Genomic DNA, 21,321 nt, shown 5'->3' with positions numbered 1-21,321 from the left:
AGTGTTCCTGCTGGAATTGGCTCCACTATTCTGTGGACCATTTCAGAATTTGGGCCTGCAGCGTGATGGTTTCCCTGCTTGTCCCAGGGACCCTGGAGCAGGATGGTGCCTGTGTCTCTCCTGTCCACTGTGAGTGCACAGATGCCCAGGGGCACAGCTGGGTGCCGGGCAGCCTCCGTGATGACGGCTGCAACAACTGCACCTGCTCTGAGGGGCGGTTCCTGTGCACCAACCACAGCTGCATATCCAGTGATTGCGCCTGGAGCCTCTGGTCAAGCTGGTCCCCATGCAGCGTCACCTGTGGGCATGGCCTGCACACCCGCTTCAGGTAAGGCTGCGGGGGGCACCTGGGGCTGAGAGGGAAGGGGAAGGAAGGAGCTGGGAAGGGAGCTCTGTGGGGCTGGGGGTTTGGGTGATTCTTTTGCCCAACCAGGACTGCGCCAGGTGAGTTTGTGGCAGATCCCAGGGAGGTGTACTGAGAGGGGAGAAAGAGAAAAGCAGGGGGCAGGAGCTGCAGGCACCCCTGGATAGGAAGAGGGCAGGAGGTATGGGGTGCAATGGAGAGACCCAAGAGCAGTTCATCTTGTGCTGTCATTGTGGTGGAGATATTTTGGTCTGCATGATTGTGTACAAACAGTCATGAGTGCCAAGTGCTCTCTCTCTCTCCTGTGTCCGTCCATCTGTCCATCCCTCTGATGCCTGTGGGTCTTCCCCCTTTGATTTGCCAGTGTGCCAGTTCCCTTACATGCTACAAAATGGGAGGGGGTGTTCATTCTCTCTTACTCCTGCCCCTCTAGGACACCTACCTCCAGTTCATGGGCCCCTGAGTGCTTGGAAGAGCAACTGCAGACTCGCCCCTGCCCTGAGGGCCCCTGCCCTCCCCTTTGTCTGCATGCCGGCCAGGAGATGGGCCTGGGCAGCACCTGGCTCCAGGGAGAGTGCCAGCAGTGGTAAGTCCTGCCAAGGGGGAGGGCTTTGGAGGGCCTCTGGGCAGCAGCAGACATTTTGGTGCAGCATTGCTTGTCCGCAGGACTGGGGTTGGTAACCTGGGCTACACTGATGCCTTTCTCTGCCTCTTCCCCCTCCAGTATTTGCACCCCAGAAGGCATCTACTGCCTGGACATTGTGTGTGCAGGTGAGTCTGTGGCACCACCTCTCTGAATGAGGCGGTTTCCTCCCTTGACTGGTTCATGATTCAGTCAGAGCTTGAGCAGACCCAGCCACGAAGTGTGTTCTAAGTTGTGAGTCTCCATGCACAGGGCAGCTTGGCTCATGTTTTCCAGCCATGTTGGCTCTGTAATAACCAGGGGAAAATCATATATATGAAAAGATGATCAAGAGCAAGTTGAGTCTCAAGGAAATGAATCCTGACTGAAAACCACTGAAGTCAGTGAGACAAGTCATCTGTGTCCCATCAGTTTCTGTGTGACTACTGGATACAGCCCAATGCACAGAGGATACATTCAGTGGGTCAAATGCAGGTTGGGCTTTCTATGGTGATCAGATAGGACAACCCACCAAATTACGCGTGAACGTGGGGTAGGCAAGCAAAGAGTCAGAATGTAACTAGTTTATTAAAAATTCAAAGGAAAAGGAATTAAACAAAGGGAGGAGATAGGAAAAAATACAAGCAGGCTGATGGGAATGCCTGAACTTGGCTAGTTGTTCACAGTGAAAAAGCTGAATTCAATGAATAAAAGAACCAGGAGCTGGAGCTGGGATGCTGCTCAAGGGCAAAGTACACACAGACTAGTCCCCAGCAATGCATATCACGTTGCTAAACCTGTGAAGAGGGTGCTGGCGGAGTGAAGGCAATCAAAAGCAGGGTGCACATTCCCTGCATGTTCCTCTCTGTATATGTAGCCCCTGTCAGTAGCAATTTACATTGTCCCAAGTCCCTGCACTTCCTGGAGAATAAGTGGTCCAGCAGTGGGTTTCCATAGCAGCCCTGGCAGAAACACCTGGGGCATCCCTGTGCTTGAACGGAAGTCATTTCGGTTTGATGATGACATCCAGTTAACCTGATGGAGTAACATCCAGTGGAGCGGAGTCTGCCTGGCTTCTCCATCCCAGGCCTGTACCTAGATAGGCAGGTTTGACTGCTCAGTGGTAGGTGCAGCCAATCCTGTTCGAGGGGTCGCTGTTCCAGACAGGAAAAAGGACTCTGAATCCCTAAATGCACATGGCTGGCCTGTAATGGAGTTTCATGCAAACAACAAACGGCTGCTTGCAAAAGAATGTCTCAGCACCTTTGTAGGCTGCCAAACCAGCACAGGAGCCAGGGTTAAAAGTGTCCCCAAATAAGAAAAGAAAACAGAAAATAAGGGAGAAAATGGTACATTCATCCCAGACTCATAGGACGGGAAACTTCCGCACCTTGCAAACTGCTGATGATCTTGACAACTGAGGATGGGCATGGTGTAAGGTGAGGGTGCAGGGCAACGGGGGTCCTCAGACAGATGCCTTCTTATCCGCTCTCCTTGCCAACAGTTTCTGGTGCCTGGACACCCTGGTCGCCGTGGTCCGACTGCCCTGTCACCTGCGGACATGGCACCCAGGTCCGCACGCGGGCTTGCATCAACCCACCGCCGCGCAACAATGGCCTGCCCTGCCCAGGCCCTGAAATGCAGGCCCAGAACTGCTCCACCCTGCCCTGTCGAGGTAAGGGCTTCCCTGGGCACTAAGTCCGTTTTCCTTCAGCTAGGAGCAAAAGCACTAATGCTAATCAGGCTGATTCTCTTTAGCATTTATTTAGTGCCTTGGTGGGCTGGAACCCAGAAGTGAGGCCCAGGGAACTGGCACACCATTCAGTGGCCCAGGCAGGGGTGTGGGGGAGAGATCAGGAGTTTCGGAATGAGCTAACGTGCCCAGTTAACTTATGGAATTCGTTGCCACTAGATGGGATAAAGGACATAATATCAGGTAGCTTTAAAAAGAAAGAGCAATTCACAGATGGAGCCCTGTTGCTGAGCTAGGAAGCCTCCATGTTGAGATGTGGTACTGTGGGTGCTGGAGCCAAGAAGAAGGGATAAGAGCAAAACAGCCTGGGAGTTGAACTGCCAAGCCTGGCCAGCGTCCCAAAATGTCCACGGACCAGAGTGTTGCTGCCTGCTTGCAGATGCTTGCTTGCCTGCCTGCCTCCTCCCTCTGCAGCTGCTTGTCTCCACAGGAGATAGTGAGTCCTGCCCCTGGTCTCCCTGGAGCCCCTGTTCTCAATCCTGCGGAACTGGCTTGACCACCCGCACAGCACTGTGCCCCTGCCCAACACCCCAGGACTCCAGGGTGCCCTGCAACGACAGCCACCGCCTGGCAGTGGAGGCCTGCTACCTCCGGGCCTGTGCAGGTGAGAGCTCTGCCCCCTCCTCAGGACTTGGGTGGGCAAATCCAAGCAATCTGGAGAATCACAAGCAGGAGCTCCTGCCGACTTGTGTCCATTTGGTCATGGCTGCTGTTGGTGCAGGAGACAAACATGGATCAGGTCTGTGGCGCTGCGGGGGGCGTGTCCTCTTCTGCTTCAGACCCTTAATCTGGGCCAGTTCCCTGGTGAAAGTTGCTTCCCTTTGCACAGGGAAGATCTTGTAAGTGTCTTATAAAGTCCTCTCTGTTGCCCTTTCCAAGGCATTGGGGGGGGGGGATTTGCTCATAGCTGCAGCTGTTAACTTGTCAGAAGAACCGCTGGCACTCTGAACCACAACTCTTGTCCCCCACCAGGTCTGACCACTCCCTCCCTCCCCAGTGATCTTTCCAAAAGCACACTGGGGAGTTGCCATCATGGAGCAGGAGAGCCCTCCTTGTCTGCCCAAACACAGGGGAACTCTGGCACTCGCGTATTTCTCAAGAGGGAGGTGGGTGCAGGTCTCTGACCATGATATGGAGGGGCCTTCGCCTTCACTGGAAATGCCTGTGGGCTGCCCATAGAAACGAGGTAGTGAGGGAGGAAACACTGCACATGCTTAGAGGCACTCGTTTGCTATGACCATCTACAGCACAATCCTATGCCTGTCTACTCAGAAGTAAGTGCCACTGAGTTCAGTGGCACTTACTCCTGGGTAAGCGCATATAGGATTACAGCCTTAATGTTCCTGGGCAGAACCTGCCCCAATTGTTTTGGGAAAGTGCTCTTTGCCGACCATCCTGGGACGTTCCTGGTCTGCTGTGCTGAACATCCATATGAATGCAGCACTTTCCTTTCCTTGCTCTGCCGTGGTCTACCACAACTCCTTGGAAGGAGGGAGTCCTTGAGCAGCAGGGTGTTCCCATCCTGGTCTGTGTGTGCTCCACCTCAGCCCCTCCTCTTCCTCTCCCCCCAGAGTGTCCCTGGAGCACCTGGACAGCGTGGACTGGGTGCTCCTGTAGTTTCCTGGTACAGCAGCGATACCGGAACCAGCGTGGCTCAGGGGCTGGTGGCGAGCCCTGTGTGGGGCTGGACGGCCAGTTCCGCATGTGTGACTACTCCCAGTGCTCAGGTGAGGCAAGAGATCCCCCTCCTTGTCATTGAGTGGTGGTGGGTTTCTCTCTGTGCAGCCTGCTCTCCCTTGGATCAGCAGAGGGGGTGGAGGGGCAGGGAGGGGGAAGCTGATGTCTCTTCCTTTGACTTCCCACCCTGCTGAGGATCTGGGCTTCACCTGCCTCCCCACCCACCACTTTTCCCCAGAGTCCAGCTGTGAGGCCCCCTTTGAGTTCCAGGAGTGCGGCTCCCCCTGTGATCGCCTCTGCTCCACCCTGCAGCACCCAGAGCTGTGCAAGGACATTCCCCAGTGCCTTCCTGGCTGCTACTGCCCACAGGTGAGAGCGAGTGCCCAGAAGTGTGGGACTCCCTGCTGCAGGGCCTGCCTGACAGCCAGAAGCACTGCAGTTGATTGCTTGTGTCTGCCTGGAGGAAGTCCTGCCATCCATCCTAGCTGTGGTTACTTACTGGTGAGAGACAAGCACATCCTGCAAGTGCTCAGTCATACTTTGCTCAGTCATAACGAGCTGAGCCAAGAAAGGAGGATTTGCAGTTTGGTGCTGATCATTTCCACCTGCACATACATCTCAAAGCCCCTCTCCTCCTTGCAGGCCTCCATTCCTCTGAGTCCCACAGGTCACTTGGTGGTTGGGGCCGGCTGGGGAGAGGCTGTTCTGGGTCCTGACTCTTTGTGTCTCTCAAGGGCCTAGTCGAACAGAACGGGGCCTGCGTCCCACCTGTGCAGTGTGGCTGCCTCCACCTCAGCCAATCAGAAGGCCTCGTGTTCCTGGCGGCAGGAGACACGGTCTGGATGGGTTGCAAGGAGTGGTGAGTGATGCAGTCACACATGCCCTGTGGTCAGCTTTGCCCTGGGCAAATTGTACTGCCCCGGTTGTGGTTCACAGTGGCCGAAGCTCCGCTCTAGACTTGCCATCCGAGGCCATGACTGTGTTCGCAGGCCGGAGATTCAGCTGTGCAGTTTCCCCCTAAGGGCTACGAGCAGGCGGTTGAGGGAGCCAGAAACCTCATTGCCTAATTCCAGGGCACATTGCATCATTCTGCAATTTCCCCACCACACTCTTGGTTTGAATTTGTTGTCCCAGGAATCTCCACTTTTCAGTGCAAAAGGAAAACCCGGTTTCTGAAGTTTGGCTTGAAGCCTGCCCAGCCTGCCTGGTTGCATTTAGGCCCAAAGCAAGGAGTTGCCAGGCATTGCCCGAGTCCGTCTGGAAACGGGTGGCAATGACAAGCCATGTGGACTACTCCTGGCGCTTTTAACCAGCAACTTTCTCTCTGCAGCATGTGCCGGCAGGGAGAGCTCCAGTGCAGCAGCGAGGGCTGCCAAGGTGAGAGGCAAGGCAGGGCTCCTCCACTCCCCACCCCTGGGCCCACTGCCAGGCAACCTATTGGTGCCCAGAAGGGGCTTGTCCTGTGGGTACTGGTAGCCCAGCATTTGCCCAGCTTCAAAGTCATTCCTCTCCAGGATGGGTTTATCTTAGGCAGCTGGTACGTAATTTCTGAAATTATCACTTCCCCACCTTCTCCCCATCCCAGTGGATGAAGTGGAGTTTCTAAGAATAAGGGACTTTGCACATGTTCAAAGGATTCTCTTCCTTATTCTGTTCAATCTCCCAGCCCTAACACTGCAAACAGCCTATAAAATCCCACATGGAACAAACCCACTGCCCCTCCCCATTCCCCCTTCCCTGCTTTGGGTCTTACTCTCGGCCAAAAGGAGCCTCTTTCCTTTCTTTTTCAATACCTTTGCTTTAAACAAATCCTGAAGGACTCTCAAACGTGCAAAAAATTCAGAGGCACAAAGGGTTATGTTCCGATGGTTGTTTAGTAGAGAGTCATAGCTAGGTCATTTGATACAATAAATTTTTGACACACACACACCCCCAGTGGCATTTTTTTATTTATGTACTTAAGTATTTATTTTAATATAGAACAGTGCAGGTTGCCCAACCAATCAGTCACCAACCAAACACCAGTGGCCAACTTGATGATGACACACAACTGAAGTTCTAGTTCTAGTACTGCATTCGCTCTGATACATGGAAATGAGAGCTGACTGGTGCTAACACCTGATTGGTTCCCTGCTATGTCATAACAACACCTTATTGGCTCTTAGAACAATCAGTCCCATTGGTCAGTTTTGAGTCAAGAAAATACACTTTTTGTTATATGTTTTCTTTTTCTGTTTTCTTTTTCTGATTATTTGGCTATAATTTTTGATATAATACAGATATTTTGACAGAGTTTGTTTCATTGCATTCTGAATTAAATTACCCATTGAATGATATATAACATGATGGTATTATTTGAAAATAGCAAGATTTCTACAGTTTTGACCAGTAGTGGTGTCACACACCCCCAAGGGTGTCACCCAGGATGGTCTGCCCTCCCACCCCCTGCTAGCTATGCCACTGATTTAGAATTTGATTGGCCTTAATTCTGAACATTTTTTGGAATTATCTGGTTTGCCTTGAGGATTCCCACCCTGGGGTCTTGAAAACAAGGGCGGTAGTTTCCATGTACACTCTCACTCCTGTGTGCCTGTCATTGCACCGACAGACTTTCAGTTCGTGTGTCTGAATTCAGCTCCAGGTCTGATGCGTGTTTTGTCCCCAGGGCTGCTTCCACTGAGTGCCTGGTCAGAGTGGACGCCCTGCTCCTCCTGCTTGCCCTTGGCGGCTCTTAGTCCCAGCATGGCCACTGTCCTCTTGGCTCAGCACAATGGCTGGAATCCAGAGGCCCCCTCCCACCTGGCCATGGTCTCTGTGCAGCACCGCTACCGGCTGTGCCTGGACCCACAGACAGGCAATCCCTGGGCAGGACGGGCAACCCTGTGCTCGGCTGAACGAGAGCAGGAGCGACTCTGCCCAGACCCTCGAGCCTGCGAAGGTGACTTGGGGGTCCTGCCAAGGGCTATGTGGGCCACGACTTGAATGGGAGGGGTCTAGGGGGACTGTTCAAGGTGCAGTATCTGGGGGCATTCTCCAGTTGGAGTCGCCACTGTCCCCCATGTGCCATCACCGCAGCTGCAGGTGTGCCCTCCTCTGGTCTCCTATTCACCACCCTATTCACTTGGAGTTCCAGTTAGGTGGGGGGGGTGAACCCAGTGAAACAGCCGCCTGCCTCACAGAAAGATGCCAGTGGGAACCAACAGGCTGTCTCAGGAGAGATTCTGACATTGGGAGGGGGCGTTTCCCATGCAGAGTTCTGGTGGGACAAACCAGGCTTCTGGGAGCTCCCCTCGAGTCTTTCCCTTCCCAGATTTCTGCCTCTGGAGCAACTGGAGTCCCTGGAGCCCCTGCCGGGAACCCTGCAGTGGGGGCTTCCGTGTGCGCTGGCGCTCAGCTGATCACCAGGTGGGAGAGCCTGACTGCCACGGGGTCCGGTCCCAGTCAGAGAGCTGCAACACAGCCCCCTGCCCAGGTACATGCACTGGAGTTGGGGCTCTCCTGGCCATTGCCCAAGTCCCTGCGGAGCCAGCAGGAGCCAACACCCCACAGGCAACTTAGGAGGCCCATGGCCATACCACCTGGCAGGCCTGCCTCCCCCTTCGATCCTGAGGCTGTTCTGTGCATATCGCTTGTCCACAAGGCCTCCTGCGTGTCCCTCTGCGTCTCTGATAACTCAGTCAGGGGTCCTTCACATCGCTCCACCCCTCCCCAAACAAAATTCTGCAGCCAGGCAGCCGGAAGATCACTGAAACAGGTGATGCGTTTGCAGAGTCACCACTTGCTCTTCTTCCACAGGTGGAGGCTGCCGATCATTTTGGCTTTAGGGCAAGGAAGGGAGTGACCAAGGGAAGGGTGGGAGGCCCCCCAAGACAGTGACGGGTTGCCAGGTGCCAAAGCCTTTATTAGGCAACCCAGCTGCAGGTGCGCAAAATAGTCTGTGTCGGCTGGGACTGGTGGCACAGAAGCCCTCCCATCCCCACTCTCTTCCCAGGTGTGGCCCCAGGCAGTGAATGGCCTCCCTCCATGGATTCTGGGTCTTGCCTTTCCTTCTGCCATGACAACTAGTACTGTAGCTGGGGGGGGGGGTGACAGCACTAAGTTTTGCAAGCAGCCCCTCCCCCTCCCCTTCACTCTTGCCACCCAGAATGGCTGCAAAGGGAAGGGGGAGGGGCTGCTTGCACACTAGTGGTGACAACCCCAGCAGAACTCGCAGAATCTCCCCCACAGTCCTGTGCAACATACTCTCAGGCCTGTTTCTCTCCCAGGAGAAGAATGTGAAGATCGGAGCAAGGTGCACGATTCGGCCTGTGCCAACGGCTGCCCCCGCACCTGCACAGACCTCTGGGATCACGTGGAGTGCCTGCAGGGGGAATGCAAGCCAGGTGACCCACCCCTGCTGCTGCCGCCCACCGCTGCAGACTGACAAGGCCCAGGGCGCCGCACTGGCTGCTCAGAACCCCGCGGGGCCTGTTCGGCTCTCCTGCCTCCCTACCCTGCCCTTTTGCCAGAGAGGGGCACTCAGCATCCTCCCTCCAAGGAGCCCTGCCTCTCTTCCGGGGCCAGCAATCCCCTGGCCTGCTGTTTCCTCTGGTTCTGCAAGCCCTGCTCCCCTGGCCTGAGAGAACCCCTTTGCCGAGCCAGGACTCTGTGGTGGGGGGTATGAGCCTGGCTTTGTCAGCCTCTGACTGCCAGGGACGGGGAACCTGGCAAGGCTATGCGCTCTCCCCCCCCGCCCCAGCTCAGAGAGCAGACCTGCCTTTGCCATCCATGTTGCCTGAGCCATGAGCTGTGCCTTCCCTGAGATGAAAGCCTGTTCTTCAGGGGTCCCATGTCCCCCCTCATTGCTGTTGTCTCCAAAGGGTGCCGGTGTCCCGATGGGCAGCTGCTGCAGGATGGCATCTGCATGCCAATCCAGGCGTGCCGCTGTGGCCTACCCACAGCCAGCGGTTCCCTGCAATTCATGCCTGGGCAGTTGGTGGAGCTGGATTGTCACAACTGGTAAGGGGCTCTTCAGGGGGGCTTATATTTGGAGAGGAGATGGCTGGCCAGTGCATGAACTGGGGGGACCACAAATGTTGAGTGAATGAATGGTTCACTAAGTAGAAACCAGTTGGGCCCCGCCAGGACTCCTCGGGAAGGGTCCACAGCCTCCCTTCACCCACAGAGGGTGTTGTGCTGGCAGTGCTGGGAGTGGGGCAGCCCCCAGCCACGCACAGCAGCACAAGGGCAACAGGGAAGTGGCACCTGCATGCTGCCTGCTCAGCCCCAGAACTGAGCTGTGGCCCTGCAGAGGCAGGCGGGGGTTGGCAGTGCAGCCAGGTGGCACATCTAGCTGTACAGGGTGTGTTTGGCTGGGGCTCCACCTGTGTGTGTGTTGCTGTGGGGGCACAAATGCTCTGAAAGCCACAGCAGCCAAGGGCTGGCACTAGAGTAGCAGACTGGCAGGCAGCATGCACTTGGGAAGGGGCAGCCTGGCTGTAGCTTCTCCAGTGCAAGCCCCACAGCAATGAATGTGGCTGTGCTCTGGGGCAGCCTCCATTTGTTTCCATGAGGCTTGTTCAGGAGAAGCCGGTTTGGGGCCCCTGTGAATCTGCGGAAAGGTGGTGCTCCCAGAGCGCTTTGAGTTGCGCTCCGCGTAATCCCAGCAGAAGCTCCCGGACTGCTCCTTGAGCCCCAGGCAGGGCTCTTCCTACTGTCCCAGCCATGTGCCGTCAGACTGCAGGTATGTGCCACTCACACTCTGCTTGGGGCTCCTGTGTCCCTCCACAGCACCTGTGCCAATGGCACCTTTGTGTGCCCTGAGCAGGAGTGCCCAACCCTCGGAGAATGGTCCACCTGGAGTCCTTGCTCAGCCACTTGTGGTGCGGGGATTGCTCTGCGACACCGACCCTGCCACGAGAGCCCCAGTGGAGTCCCCTGTGCTGCTGACACCTTGGAGGAAATCTCCCAGTGCAATCCCCAGCCCTGCCCAGGTGAGTGCTGCCACCCTCCTGAAAGTGAGTGCCAACACAGCTGCCCCCCCATCACTGATGTCAGCCTGTCACTCCTGCCTTACACTGTAGTTGTGAGGACCACCTCCAGACAGTACGTGTTGAGTGCTTTACATGCCCAGGAAGTGCTCTGCAGATTTTTATTTATTTAGGCAGTTTTTACCCCACCTTCCCCTCTACAAAAAAGGGGAGCCCAAGGCAGTTTACAAATAAAGAAATACAACAAAAATACAATAACATTCAAAGACAACAAAATACAGGTCCAACCTTGTGATACACAGATTTTTTATACAAGGATTTGACTCAGCTCAAATGGCCACTGCAAATGAGAAGGAATCTGCTGATCCCTGGAGAAGGGGAAAAATGCACCCCTTTAAAATTGCAGTTTAAAAAACTACTTTTCTTACTATTGTAGAGGGACAGTCATGCAAGTGATTACAGGTATAACCTAATTATCCACAGATTCCACAGATTTTTCTGTCTCAAAGAGGAGGGCCCTTTAAATTAAAGGAAAACAGTCATTTAACAATAACCTCATTAATGTGAGAGAAATCCATGAGTCATTCTGTCTGCAGGCAGCTTCAGCTTCACTCCCAGACCCCTCCCTTCCCCCCCCCCCCAGCATGTGAAAGAAAGATAATCATTTTGCATTGGTGAAGGGAGGGGTCTGTGGCTGCCTTTCTAAGCACCTGGAGAGAGACTGATTGATGGACTGTCTTCTTAATGAGTCTATCTTTCATTACAGAGGTCAGCAAGGCTGTTTTTATATTGCCTAGTGAAAGGACATTGCTTTTTAAATAGATTTGCTTTAGTGTGATTTTTGCCATCCACCTGAGTTCTGGGAAGGGAACTCTCAGGAATAATGAGACTCATCCTGTATAAAAACATCTAATGAACTGTGCAAAACAGCTGAAGGATGTAAACACAGTAAAAGAGAGAACAGCAGCCACACAAGCAGTGAAAGAACCATTGAGGAGCCAAATGAATCAGCACAGAAACAAGAAAGCCTCATAAAACCACATCAGGGTTACAGAAATCCATCAGTAAGATCCTCCATCACCAGAAGAACAACAATAGAGCAGCCTTGCCCAACTTCACCTTGCCCAGTGGCCTTGCATCTGAAAGCCAGCTGGAAAAGGAAGGTCTACAGACCCCACCAAAAGGCCTCGGGGAGGCCACTACTCTCAGCTCAGAAGGGAGGGAATTCCACAGTTGGGGTGCCACTGCTGAGAAGGCCCTGCTGCTTGTTGCAGACCCCTGATCTCCATGAGGAACAGCAAATGCAGGAGGGCCCACTCATATGACCTCAGGCGGTGGGCCAGATTGTATGGAAGAAGATCTAAAGCACTTTGAAGGTCAAAACCAGCCCCCTGATTTTGCTCAGAAACAAACAGGCAGCCAGCGTAGCCGCTGGAGCAGCAGTCTGGTTGAGTTGAACCATGAGCAGCCATGTTCTACAGTACTTGCAGCTTCCAAAGAGCCTTCATGGGCAGCCCCACATAGAACATGTTGCAGCAATAAACTCTTGTGGCACTCATGCATGGATTGCTGGGGCCTAGTCCAAATAACCCCACATCATCACAGCTCCAACTTTTCCTGAACTGTGAATTCAGGAGGACTCCCCAGGTGTGGCCCTGTTCCTTCAGAGAGAGCACAGCCCTATTCAGAACAGGCTGAGCGTCCAATAGCTGTGTTATCTAGTGAGTCCATGTGAATAAAGGAAGGCAGAGAGAGATAACAGCTCAATATGCTTATTCCAGAACAGAACGTGGCAATGAATCTGACACAAGGCAAACACCCCTGGATTTTATAGCCTGTAGCTCCGCCCAGACTCCCCATGATTGGTGCAATTGGAACATTAACTAGAGGGCCAATCGGGTGGTAGGATTTCAATCCATCACCCAATTGGCCAGCCATAAGTTTGGACCAATCAGTTATGCAGCATTTCGATCCTGCATAACTTGCATACATAACAACCTGCACTGTGGATTTCTGGCCAGGAGCATCTACAGATTTAATTCCAGCTTGTTAGCCCTTGTGCAGTTCCCAGCACCCTGCCAGCAACACCCTCAGATCTCAACAGCTGCCCTGGCATTTGCTGGAAAGGAGAAATGAAGCTGGGTGTCATCCACATACTAGTGACACCCAACTCCAAACCCCTGGATGAGGATGCAAGGGAGGGCACCAGGATGAGGTCTCTTGTTATCTGGTGTGCTCCCTGGGGCATTTGGTGGGCCTCTGTGAGATACAGGAAGCTGGACTAGGTGGGCCTCGCCTGATCCAGCAGGGCTGTTCTTATGTTCTTAACCCTGTGGCACCTCACAGCTCTAAGGCCAGGGGGGTGAATAGGCACCCCCAGCACCACCTTCTGAGACCTGTTGGTCAAGAGGGAGGGGAACCACCACCACCTTACATTCTCTGATCTGATGACAGAGCCAGCCCCTTCTCCGCTGCCCCCTCCCTCTGAGTCCTCCCACTGCCTATCCCAGGAAGTGCCTTTCCTAGCAGCTGCCATCTTGGTCCTTTGTCTACTGATCCTCAGCAGAATTCCCTGGCCTGCTGAGTCTTGGCTCTGTGCCAGGGCTCCTGCAGGGGCCCTCCATGGGCCGACACTGATCCTTTCCCTCTTCTCTTTGCAGCTGACTGCCGGTTGAGTGCATGGTCTGCCTGGAGCCCCTGCAGCAGCAGCTGTGGAGGAGGAACGTCTGAGAGGTACCGCAGCCTGCTGTCTCCCCTGGGAGAGCCGTGCCTGGAGCCACTGCTGCAGCGCCTCACCTGCAATTTGCAAAACTGCACCCCAGGTGAGCTGCTCCGGAGTGGCCTTGGTACTGCTTGCCTGCTGGGCCTGAGGTCAGCCCCAGACTCTTCACCAAGGTGGCCATTCCCAAGAGGGGCTGCAGAGCAGTTGCAGGCCAGGCAAGGGGGACACCTGGCCACAGGGGAGGCCTGTCTCTTGAGTCCTGGCACTGCTTCCCCCACAAAAAGTTGAGTTTTCCCTTGGAGCTTCAGAAAAAGGCCCAGTCCTTGTGCACGAGACTGGTCTGGGTGCACAGTTTAGCCACGGCAGCAAGTGCACAGTCTTCCTCAGAGTAGTCACCAGTGTCTACTGGCCTGGGCCTGGGCCTGGGCCTCCAACACTTCTCATGGTTCTTGCTGCTAGGCACTCCCTGAGTTGCTGAGCCACAGCCCACTGCAGGCTGAAGTCTTCCCCAGGAGGGCTCCGTGTCCAGTTGGAGAGGTGCTGGGGCTCACACTTGCCCAGAAGTAATAGCCTCTGCCCTGCCCCTGAAAGATGTCAATCCGTGCCCCACCTGCCCTTTCCCCTCCCAGCCTCATTGCAAAGGCCCATTGCAGATCTGCAGTTCTGAGTGGGGGCACTTGCCTTGTGAGGAAAAGCTACAGCGTTTGGGCCTCTTCAAGAAAAGAGGCGCCTGAGGGGGGACATGTTTGAGACATACAAAATTATGCATGGGAAGGATAAAGTGGATAGTGATGCTCTTTACACTCTCACATAACACCAGAACCAGGGGACATTCACTCAAATTGAGTGTTGGGACAGACAAAAGAAAATATCTCTTTACTCAGTGTGTAGTTGGTCTGTGGAACTCCTTGCCACAGGATGTAGTGATGACATCTTGCCTAGATGCCTTTAAAAGAGGATTGGACAAATTTCTGGAGGGAAAAGCCATCACGGGTTACAAGCCATGATGTGTGTGTGCAACCTCCTGATTTTAGAAATGGGCTATGACAGATGCCAGGGGCATTTGTGCTCCCTGGGGCATTTGGTGGGCCAACGTGAGATACAGGAAGCTGAGCCGTTGGCCTCATCCAGCAGGGCTCTTGTTCTTATGTCCCTTGGGATGCCGCTTTCCTTCAAGCTGAGCTTGTGATTAAACTACGGTTTAGAGCAGGGGTGTCAAACTCGTTTCATACAGAGGGCCGAATAGCATTCATGATGCCTGCTGAGGGCCGAAAGTGATGTCATTAGACAGGAAGTGATGTCATTAAATAGGTCTTAACCAAAAATAAGCATTTTTCTCACTTAGGAACTCCTTAGCTGCAAATGACAGAAGAGAAAATACACAAAGCTTGATCATATTTCCAGACATGGGACAGCCCAATTTTCAAGTGGGCTGCCCTTTCAGCAGTAACACCTCAGCACTGCTCAGCAGCTGAGAGCCTGGGGGCCGGATAAAAAGCTTCCGCAGGCCGCATCCGGCCCCCGGCCTTATGTTTGACACCCCTGGATTAACCACTGAGAGGAACTGGGATTGTGAGGGTGGCCTCACTTGGTCCGGGACTGAGTCTCAGCACAGAAGCTCACTGTGGGGGCAAGCCACTTATAAAGCAGGGTCCATGAAGAAGCCGTGTTCCCAGGACCAGTCCTGTGGCTGGTGGTTCCACCGCATCATTTGCTGCTGCATAAAGATGGAACGGGGCTGAAGCACACGCTGGTGCAGGAGAGTAGGAGGTGATACCACCACCCCACTCCTCCACCCTGGCTGGGCTGTTTGGATTCTCCATTCCAGCACACTCTTCCCCCTCCCTTTCCTTGCCCCTCCTGCAGAGTGCCCCGGCAGCCAGGTTTACAACACATGTGCCAATGCCTGCCCGCAAAGCTGTGCTGACCTGCACCCTGAGAGCCAGTGCCTGCAGGTGGAGTGCCAGCCAGGCTGCAGCTGCCCCCTTGGCCAGGTGAGTGTGTCTGTGGGGTGGCCGGCCTGTCGCTCACTGGGAAGCAGAGCAGAACTGCTAGAGCCTCCTCTTGGCCCCCAGGTGCTGCAGGACGGGGGTTGTGTGCCCCTGGAAGAGTGCCGCTGCTCGCTGGGCCAGGGGCCTGCCATGCCCTGGGCTGCCAACCTGTCCCAAGAGGAGCAGGCACAGGAGCACCCGCCCGGCAGTGTCATTTGGCACGAGTGCAACAGCTGGTGAGTTGGGAGTGGGGCTGCCAGCTGAGGGGGTGGAAGCGGGCAGTGAAGAAGCGTCTGTGCCAGGAACAGCTGGCCTCAGACAGGGGCCTCTGCATGACGAGTGTGGCCATTTTTGCAGAGCGCAGCCCAGCCCAGAGGGGCCTGTGACTGCAGAGGGGCTTTGAGTGGAAAGGGAGGGGATTCTCAGATTTGAGCAGGGGGTCTTGTGAAAGTGCGGCCCCCTTCTGATGCTCCTGTCCTGTCCACCCACTGGTGGACTGAGGTGCTGGGCTTGTTTTTGCCTTGTGTGGGGGCAGCTTTTGATCACCACTACCTTTGGCTCTGCAGTGTCTGCCAGCGAGGAGTCTTCATCTGCAGCCAGAAGGACTGTGATGGTAAGAGGCCCCAAGGACCCCACTCCCCCACCCCACACTTGGCCCCAGGCAGACTGTGGGCATGGCTGTGCACCCCCTCTGCCTCTGCCTCCTGGACTGCTCCGAGGGATGCTCCCCGAGGTGACCCCTTTTCCATCTCCTGCATCCCATCTTGGAGAGTGAGGGAGGGGCCTCGGGGATGGGGAGATTTTGCCCCTCCCCCAAGGCTTGCAGAGCCAGGAGGTTGCTGGCAGCTGGGTAGATGGCAAGGAAGCAGGACGGCTGGGGTTGCCTTCACTCTGCCTGGCCGTGCACAGAGGGCAGAGCAGTCTGAAACCAGGGCTCACCTCGCTGTCCTGCCTTCTTAGGGTTCTGTTTTCAGTGCTGTGTCCCAGCCCTGGAACATACGAACATGTGACACATGGTGGGTCTGAGCACGTGCAGAGTATCTCTCACATACACCACTGAAGAACTCCCTGCACGTTTCTGAACCTGGGCTCCTCTCATTCAAGGGGTTCACCCCAAGGAGAGGCCACAGGTGCTGCCTGCCTCCCTGGGACAAGAGCTGGGCACTGCCTTCCCCTCTGGCTCCCCCCGCCCCGCTCTTCCGGCAATTCCATGCTGCTCCCCCTGTGACTTGGCCCATCCCCCCACTTCTCCCACCCTGCCAGGATATCTCAGCCACACCCTTTCTCTCCCACAGTGCCATGCCAGTGGTCAGAGTGGTTGCCCTGGTCCCCCTGCTCCACGACATGTGGCACTGGCGAGCGCCTTTCCCGGCGGTACCAGCTCCAGCAGCGTTTATACGGAGGAGCAGAATGCGAGGGCCCTGCTGTGCGTGAAACACCATGCACTCTCCCAGACTGCGGTGAGATGGCGTGTCCTTGCATGCCTGACAACTGTAGACAACGTGCCCCCATCCCCAGACAGGAGGGGAGGCTGGGAAGGAGCTGCAGCACTAGGGACAGCCTGTGGTTGGCAACCTGGAGAACGACTTGGTCCGGGCAGGAGGGCCCCTCTGAGCAGCTGCTGGGCAGGGGGAATCCAAGCACTTGGGAGCCGCAGGGCAGGTGGAAACTCTGGCTCACCTCGGCCATCTTTCCTTGATGCAGCCTGCCCTGTAGGGGAACACTGGCTCAGAGCTGACTCTCCAGGCCTGTGTGAGCGCAGCTGCCATCAGATCTACGAGGACCCGCTGCAGAACTGCAGCAGGAGGGCAACGCAGGGTTGCGTGTGCCAGCCGGGGCACTACCGAGACAGGAGCGGGCACTGTGTCGTGGCTGCTCACTGTGAGTGTGAGCAGGAGGGCCAGGTTTACCTGGTGAGTCTGAGCACTGGCAGATTGGGAGGGGAGGGGTCCCGAATCCCAATGAGCTCATGCCCTTGGATCTTCAGCTCATTCCTTCCCAAAGTGATTGTGGGAAAATTGGGCGGTGCCACCCCACCCCTCCAACAGGGGTCTGAAGGGGGCCTGTCTGCCTTCTCCTGAATGTACCTGTCCAATGACCCCAAGTCATCATCCAAGGCCTTCCCCAGGTGGCACCAGCAACAGCCCCCAGTGGGGCCCCTAGCCAGGCGGTTGGTCATGGTCCTCCATTTGACCCCCCTGGAAGACAAACACATCCTCTTGACACAGCTGTGCTGGTGATGCAGCTCACACTGGTTCCGTGTCAGCGTCGCACAGTTTTGTGATGCCTCGTGCAAGACATGGACGCCAGCCTGCTCCCTGGCTGGAACTGCGGAGTGCCGTGAGCACAGCTGATGTGATGCTTCTCTCCCCACCCTCCACAGCCTGGTGCTGAATGGCAGGACGGCTGCACAGCCTGCCGCTGTGTGAATGGGAAGGCCTTGTGCAAGGCCAGCTGCCCCACGCTCATCTGCCTCGAGGTACGGCTGCGGGGGGGGGGGCGCTTGGGGCCTCATGCTCTCAACCAGGCAGAGGTGGTTGGTGCCCAGGCTGGGGCGGGGCAAGACAGATGGCCCTCCCCTCTGATCTGATGTGTGCTGGGTGGATGTGGCTGCTCAGGGGTATGGGATGTGCGCTTCTGTGTGCTCAGGGCACTTTCAGAGAAAGCCCAGGACCAGGTTCTGTCCTGACACGGCATCCAGCTTTGTCCCAGGAGGCTCTCCCCCCCCCCCGTGGCCCCAGTGGCACAGAGCAGCTGCTAGTACCTGTCATTGCATCCTTTCCTGTCACAGGGCAGCTATCTGCAGGTCTCCATGCTCTGGTCATGTCCAGAATTGGCCATAATCACACACTGTACGTGGGGCAACCTTTGACAGTGAACTGCGCTTGGTCTAAAGCCGAGCATTGGCACGTGTCTCCCCGGGGCTAGAAGAGCTTCTGGGCTCTTTGTCCATGCCGAGTGCAACCTTCGCAGCCCCACAATCTTTAGTATCTGGGTACCTAAAGGGAGATGTGCTTCCCTCTCACACTGCCGATGTTCCAGGCTTGTCCTCAGAAGTCCTTTCAGCTGTCCCTGCTGCCTGAAAAATGACAGGCGGCCAAGGGAGCAGGGCCTGGCCAACCATGTTGCTGCTCACTCTGAATGGCACACCCTCCCTGGAGTGGACTGCCTGGAGCAGGCCCAGCTCCCTTTCCAGCACGAGGGGAAGTCTTTTCTGTTCTCCAGGTACCCCTCTGTAAGCCACGCATGTTTTTAATTATAACTAGCCTTGAGCGTTTTCCGGCAGGGAAGCAGTGTCACTCTAAACAAAGGCATGAAGAGCAGGTGCTTGGCCTGAGCTCTGGCCCAGTTGAAGCCCAGCTCTGTTCTCTTCTCAGGGTGAAGTGCGAATCCAGGAGCCAGACAGCTGCTGCCCTGTCTGCAGGAAGGCGCTGCCAGGTGGGTGCCTCTTCTTCTGCATGGGGGCCAGGCTGCTGGCATGACTCTGCACATCCTGCACCCACTGCCAACTCAGCGCTGGGGGCTGTGCAAGTCCAGTCCTTGGGAAGTGCTTCCAGCTGGAGAGGAACTCTGTAGGTCCTTATACAACTCTAAAAACAGCTGCCATCAACACTGCAGAGCCAGTCCAGGCTCTGTCTGTCCACTGGACCCCTGTCATGCTGAAAGAGGGCCTGGGAGCGGGTCAAGATCTTTGCATTTCAGCTGGGCCCAGATCCACCCAGTGTCTTGACCACCCCCAAGCTCAGGCAAACCTGACCTTTCCTTCCTTCCAGCTGGTTTTGGGGGGTTGTCTTTGGCTGCACAGGTGGGTGCAGCTGGCTGGGATTGTCACGGTCTTCTTCCTATCCCTGTGCAGAGGAGCCGCAACTGCACTGCCAGCGCCTCACTGAGCGGCGCAACATCACCAAGGGACCCTGCTTCCTGGCAGACGTGGAGGTGAGCTACTGCAGCGGGCGGTGTGCCTCCCACACCCACGTCATCCCCGAGGTAAGTGACAGCCACCGCCCTGCCAGCAACACCCAACCTGGCCCAGGTCCCGCCTTGCAGAGCCCTCTCCAGTGCAGGAGGTCAAATGCAGTCACTGTCTTCTGGGCCTACGTGATTGCACAAGGCCCTCATTTCCTCCAGACCCCCCCCCCCGCCTACCCCCTGCTCTCAAGAGCTGCAACTGCTGCTGCTCCTGCTCGTGCCTGAATGCCAGGAGTGGCTGCTCAGTGGTGTCCCCTTGCAGGAGCCCTACTTGCAGACTCTCTGCGATTGCTGCAGCTACCGCCTGGACCCCGTCAGGCCCGTCCACATCCTGAACCTGCACTGTGAAGACGGTGAGACTGAGCCAGTGGTGTTGCCCATCATCCACAGCTGCGAATGCAGCAGCTGCCAAGGTGAGCCTGTGCAGCCCCCAGGGGGAGGTCTAGCGGGCTGGGCCGAGACCTTCAGAAAGGCCCCCAAGGGGGTCCCTCTGGGCCAGCCACCAGTGGGGCAGGAAGGCCACCAGGCATAGCTTCTATCCGCATCCTACCCCCTCCCTTCCTTCACTCTGGGATTCGTATGTAGAGTCTTTATCTGAGTCCCAAAAGGAGCTCCCAGGCTGAAAAGAGGCACCAGCTGCAGCCACAGGAGGGAGTTGCTCTCCGCTGCCCGAGGAGATAACTCTGGCAGAAGGGGTCTCTTTGCTTGGTGGGTGGAGGGCAGGTCTCGCCCTCAGGGACCCTGGCTCCTCCCCCTTCTTGGAGCCTCACAGCATCTCCCAAGATAGAGTCGCTGAGAGTTGGAGGCTGGCCAAGGCCTCCTGGTCCAGCACTCCCACCACCACCACCAGTCAGGCCAAAGTTCAGGGCCCGAGTTGCGGACCAGATTACAAGCTTTTTACAAGCTGGTTTCATTCACTTACACTCATTCTACTCAATTGCAGATATTTTAAAATTTAAAATTTATTTTTTAAAATCTGTACTTTTCAAGGTCCTTGAGCACCTGCACACACGCCTGCCAGAGGTGACATTTCAAGGGCCTGACCATGAAGACTGAGCTCCCTGGCAGCTCCTGTTGAGATAAAGGGCTTTGCCCTGAACTGCCACAGGGCTCCTTCCTGTGTTCACTGCCACAGACTCAGGTGACTGCACTTGCTCTGGGTCTTGTACAAAGCAATTCACGCTCAATCTACAACTACAATCTACACACAATATTGCAACAGGCAGAGAGGTGGCCCGTTCCAGAGCCCAAGGCCCTCAGCAGACCAGGCTCCTGCAGCTTTCCTGGTGCAGGCAGTGCTCAACATGCAGCTGCCCCACAGATTTGCTTCAAGGGCGTGCAAGCTTGGCCACTGTAGTTCCCAGGCAGGCCCTTCCTTTGTCATTTCCAGCATGGGATTTGCCACCTCCACAGCTGCCATGCACCTCAATTTGGTGCTTGCACAGAACGTCAACCCACCAGGGCCCCAGGTCTCTTTCGTGGCTGCCCTCTGACCCCATCAGTGTGTGTGTGAAGTGGGCATTTTTTACCCCAGTGTTCCTCACCTTGCACTGCATGTCATTGAGCAGCACATGCCCTTTGGCTATCCACTTGCCCATTTGGAGAGGTCTGTTTGGAGCACTTCCCTACCTGCTCTGTATTTGACCACCCTGAACCATTTGGTGTCACCTGCGGCCTTGGCCACTGCGCTGCTTAAGCCTGACTTAGGGTGCAGTCCTAACCCTTTATGCCAGTGCTTTCCAGCACTGACATAAGGGCAACTCAGACCCTAGGTAGAGAAACAAACATTCCCTTACTTGGAGGAGGCCTCCGTGAGTGCCACCCAACTGCAGGATGCAGCACACCTCCCATTGACGCCACTATGCCAGTGCTGGAAAGCACTGACATAAGGGGTTAGGATTGCGCCCTTAGTTACAGACAAGTCCAAAAGCACCCAACACAAATCGGGAGGGGGGGTTCCCACTTCTTGCACCTCTGTGCTGTGAAAATGGCCCCCTTATTCCTCCTCTCTGCTTCCAGACTAATATGCCTTGAACTTGGGAAATGGCCTTATTCTGCACCCCTGTTGCCAGCCCCTGGGCTTCAGGTCCTTCCAACGGGAGATCTCCACGCCTGAACCTGAGCAGGAGGCACCCCTCTCACCACCCCCTCCCGGCTTCCTCTATTTCAGGTGGCGACTTCTCCAGGCGCTGACAGTGTCCGGGCACGTTTCGATCCAGAGCCGTGGCAGTCGAGATCTGCAATCACTTCTCTT

At 55.7% G+C, this 21,321-nt stretch overlaps 1 protein-coding gene across 1 annotated transcript in view; it reads left to right on the top strand.

Moving 5' to 3' along the window:
* Positions 1–21,260, top strand: part of LOC136651248 (SCO-spondin-like) — a 116,474-nt gene extending 95,214 nt beyond the window's left edge. Inside the window, exons 87-112 of the mRNA XM_066627474.1 lie at positions 88–328; positions 798–950; positions 1,089–1,135; positions 2,491–2,661; positions 3,248–3,343; positions 4,311–4,466; positions 4,655–4,785; positions 5,151–5,275; positions 5,747–5,793; positions 7,082–7,140; positions 7,204–7,354; positions 7,727–7,888; positions 8,682–8,798; positions 9,276–9,414; positions 10,186–10,388; positions 13,046–13,207; positions 14,974–15,101; positions 15,183–15,334; positions 15,665–15,711; positions 16,394–16,558; positions 16,803–17,011; positions 17,482–17,577; positions 18,476–18,536; positions 18,955–19,085; positions 19,330–19,480; positions 21,238–21,260. Of these exons, the coding sequence (XP_066483571.1) occupies positions 88–328; positions 798–950; positions 1,089–1,135; positions 2,491–2,661; positions 3,248–3,343; positions 4,311–4,466; positions 4,655–4,785; positions 5,151–5,275; positions 5,747–5,793; positions 7,082–7,140; positions 7,204–7,354; positions 7,727–7,888; positions 8,682–8,798; positions 9,276–9,414; positions 10,186–10,388; positions 13,046–13,207; positions 14,974–15,101; positions 15,183–15,334; positions 15,665–15,711; positions 16,394–16,558; positions 16,803–17,011; positions 17,482–17,577; positions 18,476–18,536; positions 18,955–19,085; positions 19,330–19,480; positions 21,238–21,260 (3,323 nt within the window). The remainder of the gene's footprint in view (positions 1–87; positions 329–797; positions 951–1,088; positions 1,136–2,490; positions 2,662–3,247; positions 3,344–4,310; positions 4,467–4,654; positions 4,786–5,150; positions 5,276–5,746; positions 5,794–7,081; positions 7,141–7,203; positions 7,355–7,726; positions 7,889–8,681; positions 8,799–9,275; positions 9,415–10,185; positions 10,389–13,045; positions 13,208–14,973; positions 15,102–15,182; positions 15,335–15,664; positions 15,712–16,393; positions 16,559–16,802; positions 17,012–17,481; positions 17,578–18,475; positions 18,537–18,954; positions 19,086–19,329; positions 19,481–21,237) is intronic.
* The last annotated feature ends 61 nt before the right edge of the window (positions 21,261–21,321 follow it).

This window comes from Tiliqua scincoides, chromosome 5, assembly GCF_035046505.1.
Source record: "Tiliqua scincoides isolate rTilSci1 chromosome 5, rTilSci1.hap2, whole genome shotgun sequence".
NCBI lineage: Eukaryota > Metazoa > Chordata > Lepidosauria > Squamata > Scincidae > Tiliqua > Tiliqua scincoides.
The sequence above is the reverse complement of the archived record's forward strand: the minus strand, read 5'-3'. Positions and strand labels throughout refer to the sequence as shown.